Raw genomic sequence first — 8,470 nt, forward strand, 5'->3', positions numbered from 1 at the left:
GTGGACCAAGTTGGATATAAGTAACTGATGAAGGTTTCCTTCATAGTTTTGTTATAAATAAAAGATGAAAAGGAAATTTCAGTGGAATAACACTCCACAAGCCAAAGAAGCGTCACTTGCAAGGTCTGTCCATTTCAAATTTTCCTCTGTGTCTTTGAATTCAGAAAGAACCACACCTTCAGAATGACCGGAGCCTTTTCAGAGTGAAACTTATGAAGTCTGTTCATGGGTTATTCTTTTGGTTTTCTCAATGGTTCATCCTCCATCATCAAATGCAGGGCTCTCACAGGGGACCGACAGCCCTGCTCACTGGTAAGAGCTAAGGTGAAAATGGAGGGGGGACCCCCCACATCAACAGGCAGCCCTGAAAGGCACTGCTGGGAGAGCACAGGGCAGTGGCAAAGTTGTGAGCAATCGCGGGGGTAGTTTCCGGGGGGGTAACACCACTGGGACAAGTGCCAGGTAGTCCAGGAGCTGAGCAGTCCAGAGCCCTGGACCGAACTGGTGGCTGAGGGGCTCCCCACCCCCTCACCCTCACCCCCGGGGAAGCCAGGTGAGGGAGAGCCATGGGTAGGCATGGCACAGTCAGCCCTGGGGTAATCCTAGTGCCTCTGGTTCAGAAAACCCCAGGCTTGATGCAGCTGTTCTCCTTAATTTCATCATCCCACAGTGGACCGGGCAATCCTGAGGCCTCCTGGAGGGCAAGGGCTATGGGGGAGGCCTGGAGAAGCCTGTGAGGGAAAGAGAATGGAAGACTAAATGGAGAGAGACGATTGCCTTTCTAATAGGAGAACCTCTGCCAAGCAGGTGGAATTTGCACCCCCACCGTCTGCAAATCTAGCAACCGGGCTACAAGGAAAGAGTCTGATTTCATGTCCAGTTGACTGAGATGGGTGTTGAGAAAGAGGCTTCCTCTTTCCAGCCTGAGTTCTTACCGAGTGTGGAAATTCCATCCAACCAAGGTTTATTAACTGGCTTCCTTCCAGGGACATTCTCAGCAGGGGGGAACTGAACTGAGAGAGGGCAGCTCTAACTCCCCGGAGGTCCTGAAGGCACGTCACTGATCTGGCCTCTACTCCAGGCCCTGTCCACCCCTCTTATGAGGCCCTCCATCATTTCAGCTGAGAATGGGACAAAGCAGTGGTCCCACAGTGAGTCTTGATGCTGGTAGATTTCACAAGGCTGCTCAGCATAAGCTGGGCCACTCCCATCTTCAGGGTGCCCCAGTCTGAGATCTGGGTGCCCAGGGAGACTGAGGGGCTGATGCTGAGGCCAGGGGCCCCGGGCGGAGCCTACCTGAACAAGAGCCAGACCAGCAAGTGGGGCTGAGGGGAAGTGAGAGCTGAGTCCCCGGCTCCCTTCACTGGCTTCCAGGTGTGCCAGGTGGCCTGAGAGCAAAGGTTCCAAGGTTCTCAGGCCCCGAGGGCATCAATTCCAGCAGGGCTGAGCACCAGAGCCTGAAGGATGTCAGAGAGGGACACCACGCCCAGAAGGTGCTGGGTCTCATCCACGAGCACCAGGCGGTGCACCTGTGGGCCCACAGAGGCTCAGTGAGGGGGCAGTGCCATGCGGCTATGGCAGCCAATGAGGTTGGCACTGAGAATCAGGGGCAACAACTTAACCTAACTGGGGGTGCAAGAGAGGGTCTCCTAGAAACTGCTTAGGGGTGGCTGTGACCACCCTGGGTGATCAGCTGGCTGTGGCCCTTGGCCTGAGGGCCCCGATAATAGGACCAGTCACTGGCCAATATGGACACCATGAGCTTGGCCATGAGATGGGGGATGGGGGGGCCGGACAGGTGCCCGGTGGATGGGCTAGCTGGAGCTGCTCACGAGGAGGACGGGGCCCTACATGTTGGGAGCAGGCATGAAGGGGCTGGGGTACCTGTTCCCGGACAATCCGGTCAATGACTTCCCCCAAGGTCTCGTGGGGCTGGCAGGAAAGGACGCCTTCCAGACACAGTGTCCGCTGCCTCAGGGCTTCTCCCACACTCATGTCCAGGTGGTTGTATGTTTGTTGGGCAGCCAGGTGCTGGGCAGGGAGGGGGGACCATTCTTAGCCCTCGGCCAGGCTCCAGTCCCACAAATAATCTCTCTATATACACTGTAAAGGCCTCCCTGGTCCACAGATACCAACCTCCATCCATCTTCACACCACAGCCTCCCTGTGGTCCCCCAGGTCCCCTCCGTTCCCCATAGATACTTACGATCACATCAAAGCGGGAGTAGAGGCCCACTACCTGTCCTGTGGGGGATGGGAGGGGCAGGGAGGAAGGTGTGAGAAAGACAGGGGAGAGGTTTGGGTCAGAACCAGATGCTGAGCGAGGGCCTGGGGTGGGGTTTGGGAATGAACTCCCCACCCCTCAGGCTACCGGCTTTATAGTGAGGCATCAGACGGCCAGCACCTGAGCCCACAGATCAAATAGCATCACACAGAGAGACACACCTGCCGTCATGCCTCCTAATATGATGAGACAGGAGTACATGGCATCACCTCTGAAATATTCTAGGTTCAAACGTCTAGCCTGAATCTGATCCAGCCTTTACAGCTAATTTCCCGGTCACAGGAAACGCAGCAATAGAGAAAAAAAATAAGGGCTACCTGTGGAAAGCTAACAGGCAAATCTCTCAAAGTGTGACATTCTACAGGACAACTGACCCAGCTTCTCATCACCGGTGTCACGAAAATAAAGCCAGGAGGGAACTGTTCTAGATTAAAAGAGGCTTAAGGGAAAAAAGAAGCAAATGCGAAACATGGACCTTGATTGGATCTTGGTCTCAACAAATCAACTGATTAAAAAAAAAAAAGATATTCTTGGGGAAAATGGGGAAATGAGAATTAGGATTGGATATTAGATAACATTAATAAATTATTCATAATTGTTAGGTGATATAGGAAGTATACTTATTTTAAGAGAGGCAGATGAAGTGTTCCAGGGTGAAATGACATAATTCTATAATATAATTTACTTTAAATTACTTTGGCCAAGAAAAAAAAAAAAAGAACTGGTCATGGCATCATGTTAACAGTGGTTAATCCAGGTGGATACGTGGGGTTCATTATAGTTTTTTCTGCCATGTTCAGACATTGGAAATGTTTCATAATCAAACATAAATTAAAATACTTCTCGATATCTGGCTTCTTTATGGTGAATTTAACCTTGAAACAGTGTGCAGCCATGGTTCCTTTAAGTCTTTTTCAGAGGAAGAACTTGAGGTCTGGCTCAGAGAGGCTAAGGAACTGGTCCAAAGCTCAAAGAAGGCAGAGACTGCTAGCCCTGACTCCATGCTGGACCCCAAGTTGATGCCACCTAGACCCCTGCCCCCCCCCCGCAGTCCCATCACAGCCAGAGCCCCCATCCTGGGCATAGGTACCAGTTTCGTTGACCACAGGCAGCGCAGACACACGCCGGTCCACGAAGATGTCCAGTGCGGTCAGGATGGGCGCCGTTTCCAGCACCACGGCCAAGTCTCGGAATGTGCCGATGCCCAAATCTTGGATGGTGCGGTAGAGGAAGGAGGGCCGGGGCAGCAGGGTGCCCTGGTTGGGTTGGGACAGGTGAGGCCAGGAGGGAGTAGCCCTCAGGGGGCTCCCAGCTACTCCCTCCCCCATCCCTAGGGCTGAAGACTTCTCAGCCACTCAGGTTGTCCCTGAGGCTGTGCCCAGGCTCACAAAGATGTGCAGGAACTTGAGAAGCCGCTTATGTGTGAGGATGTGGAGCACAGCCCCGGAGACAGGGTCCAGGACCGGCAGGCGGTGGATCCGGTTCTTGATGAGGGCGTAGACAGCTTCGAACAGGCTGTGGAGGTGGGAGCAGTGAGCCTGGGGCAGTCTGGAAAGAGAGCCCCTTCATCCCAGCCCCCCTGGAGAGGAGGACAGGGTGTCAAAGCTGCCGCATCTGCAGTCCACGGACGATGAGCCCATGAGCTTAGAACCGATGAGCTGGAGAAGGGGTCTGTGCGGGGCAAGGAGGCTCGAGTGGGTGGCTGGGGAAGCTCACCTGTCATTGGGAGAGATGGAGACCAGAGGCTTGAAGCAGCCTTGAAGGTAGATCTCTGCAGGAAAAGCCAGAATCAGCACAAAGGGGCCGACCACCCCGCCTCACGTGGCCACCCCCAGACTGTCTCCCTCCCTTAGATCCCCTGGGCTCCCGATCACCCTCCTCCCGCTTCCTCCAGGAAACCTCCACTGCGCATGCTCTCCCTGAGGTCCTTGGCCCATCCTCACCCACACACCCTCAGCCCCTTCGCCCGTCCCCTCGCCTGCTCACCCCTCCAGGTCTCAATCTTATGTTCTTCAATCTCGTAGATCTGGACCTAAAGACAGCAACAGAACTCCCAAAGTCAGGCAAGGGTCCCCTGAACTCCTTCCACCCCAGCCCAGATGGGTGTCCCAGGACCCCCAGCCCACTCCTCACCAGGGGGGACCTGTAATAGCGGTGCAGCACCAAGATGAAGTCTGTGATGGTCAGCATCCCTGTACGGGGGGCAAGGGGGGAGCAATGGGGGTCAGCCCGGGCCCCTCCCCCCACCCTGCCCACATCCTTTTACTGAGGGTGGCCAAAAGAGGACAGGAGGGCAGCCCCTCCCGTGCCTGAGAAATGGGGTTGTCCCTCTTATGCTTCCCCTGTCATTTCTCTCCTTCCTGCCCTGCTTCTTCTATTTTCTGACTTCCTTCCTCCGCCTGTCCTCTTCTTACTTAGCACCTGCGACAGGGACCTTGGGGTAGTAGAGCTGGAGGGGTCAGCTGGTCACAGCTCTCCTACAGTTGAGATCTCCCAGCTGGCCACCGGGAGACCGGGGTCAGATGCTCCCTCCGCCCCCCAGGCCAGGCCCCTGCTTGGTTCAAGCCTGTGGTATGTCAGAGCTCGGCCCTAGAATCACCCCACAAGGTTCCCCTATTCCCTTCCCCGCCACCTCTGCCTCCCCAGCCCCTCCTCACCCACGAAGCTCTGCTTCTTGCTGTCCCACAAAGGTGCCGCTCGGACGCCGTTGGCCACCAAAGCAAAGAAGGCCTTCTTGATCTGAGCGCCGGAGAGAACAGTTGAGGGTGAATCGTTCCCTGCGCCTCAGAGGTCCCCTGCCAGCCAGGGTTCTTCCACCGGGCGCCTCCCGGGCCTGCCTCTACATGAGCCTGCTGTCTGCCTCTCCCACGTCCTGGCATGCCCTCCACGAGATCCTTGTCTGCACATTTGCTCCAGATCTAAGGCTGCTGGTGGCCAGAGGTGCTGAGGTGACCCCTCCCCAAGCACTCCAAGGTGTGGGAAACCAACCCAGTGTTTCTACTCCAAAGTCATAAGTGTACAGACACACATAGTATCGATTTTGTTAAGTGCTAGAGGTGAAATTATGTATATAATATTTACAAAATATTTTTCCCTAAATAAATTTTACATTGACTTATTTGGGCCTCACCCTAAACAAGACTATCTACACCTGCTGACTGTAATTTTCTAATATTGTAAAATATCTAATATTATAACATACAAAGCTACTACATGAAATGTATTTGTTCATATTCCACTAGAATCAAATAGTGCACACAGCGAGAAGCACGGAACCAAATGTTTCATAGTTTAACCTAAGGGAAGAGTGGGGAGCAGAGCTCATCCTATTTTTCTCTTACCAAGAGTCCCTTGCTCTTTGTCCTAAGCCACCCTGCAAAGACTTTCATATATTGCCTGGCTTGTCCCAGGAATCCTCTGAAATTCGCAGGCTAAAGCAGGCATTCCTATCTCTGGATACTGAGTTGCAGAGCTGGGATGACAATTAAGGGGTGCGTGCAGAGAGCAGAAGCCCTCCCCCGGTCTCCATTCATGCCAGAAGGAGTTCGGGAAGGGGCTTGGAGGGGGGCAGAGCTGGCAAGGCATCCTGGCGGGGGGGAGGATGGGGGGGGCTGAGGCGTGGCCTCACCTCCAGCATGGTGTCGAAGATGACCAGTTTGGAGCTGGTCGCCATGGCATCGTAGCAGGTGTGCTCCTGCATGAAGTGCATGTAGACCTGGGCCCCCGGCTTCTGCAGCTCATCATCCCAGCCCAGCCTGGGTAACAGCACCTCTGGGGATGGGCACGGGGCTGGCTTCTCTTCCACCAGCCCAAGCTCATCCCCCGACGCCGCCGAGGCTGAGAACTCTATGCCCAGATCCAGATGGTCTGTGTTGGAGTCGGAGGCTGAGGCTGCACAGTCAGAGGGGAGGATGTCCCGCTCTGTTGGGGGGTTGTCCACCTCGGCCAAGGGAGCGGCTTGGGCCAAGGGTGTGGCCTTGGGGAATGTGGCCTCCTGCCCGGTGGACTCAGCAACTGGCCTGGACTGGGGACCTGTTCGGGGAGCGGGAGGGAGAGGACAGTAACTCCCTCTTCCAGAGAACTTCCTCATCTGCTGTCTCCATTCATCCTCATTGCAACCTTGGGAAGCCTGAATGCTGTGGCCCCATTTTGCAGGTGAGAGAGCTGAGTCTCAGAGAGTCACAGAGAAGACAGTGGCTCTGTCCTGAGTTGGCCACCTTGGATCCCTGGACCCCTGGATCAGCAATGCAGTTGTCCTCCCCCTTGTGGGGAGACTGGCTGCATGATGTTATGTGCCTGTGTTATGGAGGGACCAGACCAGAGACGGGCCCCAGGTTTGAGGACTGCCCACTGCCCCCAGTCCCAGCTCCCCAGAACTGGCCTTGAACTCACCTTCCCTCGGGCCCGGAGGCCCCCCTTCCTCTACATCCTCCTGCCTTGTCCATCTAGAGGCCTTGTTCCCCTGGTCCCCATGGCTTCTTTCTGAGCTGGTGGTTACAGCTCGGGATGGCCATGAACGGCTCTCTCCTTGCTCTAGGAAGCTCATCTCTGCAAGGGAGAATGGGACCTGTTTGGTTAATGGGGAGTAACACAATAAATTCCATTAAAATGTTACTAATAATAATATTTAATATTGGGAAGCTTCAAAGGGCTTGTCCTCCAACAAATTTCTCATTCAACCCTCACGGCAATCTTATCCGAAGGGCATGGCTATCAGCCCTGTTTTACTAACGAGAGACCTGAGCTCAGAGAGGTGAAGCAATTTGCCACAAATCACACAGCTAGTAAGCGAGAAAGTCAAGAGAGTCCCAATCTCCAGACTCTATAGATGCCCCCTCTACTCTTTTGAAAGAGGGAGGAGGTGAGGGAGAGGGAGGAAGAAGAAACAAAGCGGAACAAAGAAGGCAAAGGAGAGGAAGACAAGAGCCAGGCGAGTGGAGTGGGGGAGATTGGGGTCCTGAAGACGTGGAAGAAAAGGAGGTGGGAGAAGAGCCTGGGCCCGCGAGCAGGGGCAGCCCCACCTACCTTGATGCTCAGGTCCCCCGAGGCTGCTCCAGGAGGGAGTCTGTGTGGAGAAGAGTGACTTTTGGGGTGGGGAAGACGCCCCACGTTCTGGACCACACGGAAATCCCTTCCCAGCACACAGGCACGGGTGCGCACAAACACCCCCCCACCCATGTATACACAAACACACAAACACCCAGCCCCAAACACTAACGCACACTACCTACCCAAACACACACACTCAGACACACACAGAACCGCACAGACTCACTTACACAAGGAGTATATACATGCGGACCCCCTCACACTCATATATATATACACAGAAAATCCTGGCTATGCAAGCACGCACGCGTACGCACATCCGCAGTGGTGGGCCCTCTGCCCTCTGGCCTCAGCTGCTCCAGCTCCCAGCCCCCCCGGGACCCCGGGACCCTGCGCAGTGCCTGCTCTAGCTCGGCAAGCTCCATGGAGGAGTGCGCAACACTGTATCTGGGCAGCACTATTCTGGGCCCGACCCCTGGCACCCTGCCCTCCTGGATCGGGTTCTCTCTGATTGGGTGGCAGGGAGCAGGGTGGAAGGGGTCCACCCGCTCAGCTGCTCCAGCCCAGCAGCCTGGGGGCCCCTGGGGAGGGGTGGGGCCCACCTGGAATCTTGATGCCTGGTCCCGGGCTGTCTCCTGGGTCTCCGAGGACAGGTGAGAAGGATCCTGCTGTGGGGGAAGCAGCTTGGAACTGGGGTGGGAGGAGGGGAGCTCTCAGAGCCCCCGCTGTGTTCCTACCGTGAGGGCCTCTCTCATTTGTCAGGCGCCAAAGGAGGGAAAATGCAAGCAAGTTGAGCTTAACTTTCTTCCTTGTACAAACTCCGGTCGTGGGTGGCACTGGGGTTAGAAAGGGCTAGTTGCAGCCAGCTGGGAGGCTGGGGAGGCGGAGTTCGTGGGTGGTCCCGGGAGGATGGCCAGTGTGTGTCCAGATGTCCCCCTCTGAGTCCCAGGAGACCGTCCTTCTCTCTGGTGGAGTGGGATGGTTGGGGCAGGCGGGGAGTTGTGAGATCGCCTTCCAGGTATGAAGTGGGCTTGAAGGCATGGGGCCTGTGCCAGTCCACAGTGTGAGAGACACCTGTTTCTACCTGCAGAGGTAGATCCAGGTGTGCAGGAGCCCCAGGCCCCCCACCCCACTGTG

General features: G+C 55.5%; 1 protein-coding gene across 1 annotated transcript; it reads right to left on the reverse strand.

Moving 5' to 3' along the window:
* Positions 936-7,758, reverse strand: PRKAG3 (protein kinase, AMP-activated, gamma 3 non-catalytic subunit). The gene is given in 13 exon segments (NM_214077.1): positions 936-1,529; positions 1,885-2,031; positions 2,207-2,244; positions 3,375-3,540; positions 3,673-3,799; positions 4,001-4,055; positions 4,271-4,316; positions 4,418-4,476; positions 4,942-5,023; positions 5,913-6,316; positions 6,677-6,832; positions 7,310-7,349; positions 7,651-7,758. Coding segments are annotated over 13 exon segments (1,545 nt in total). The 3' UTR covers positions 936-1,412.

Source organism: Sus scrofa, chromosome 15 (assembly GCF_000003025.6).
Source record: "Sus scrofa isolate TJ Tabasco breed Duroc chromosome 15, Sscrofa11.1, whole genome shotgun sequence".
Taxonomy (NCBI): Eukaryota; Metazoa; Chordata; class Mammalia; order Artiodactyla; family Suidae; genus Sus; species Sus scrofa.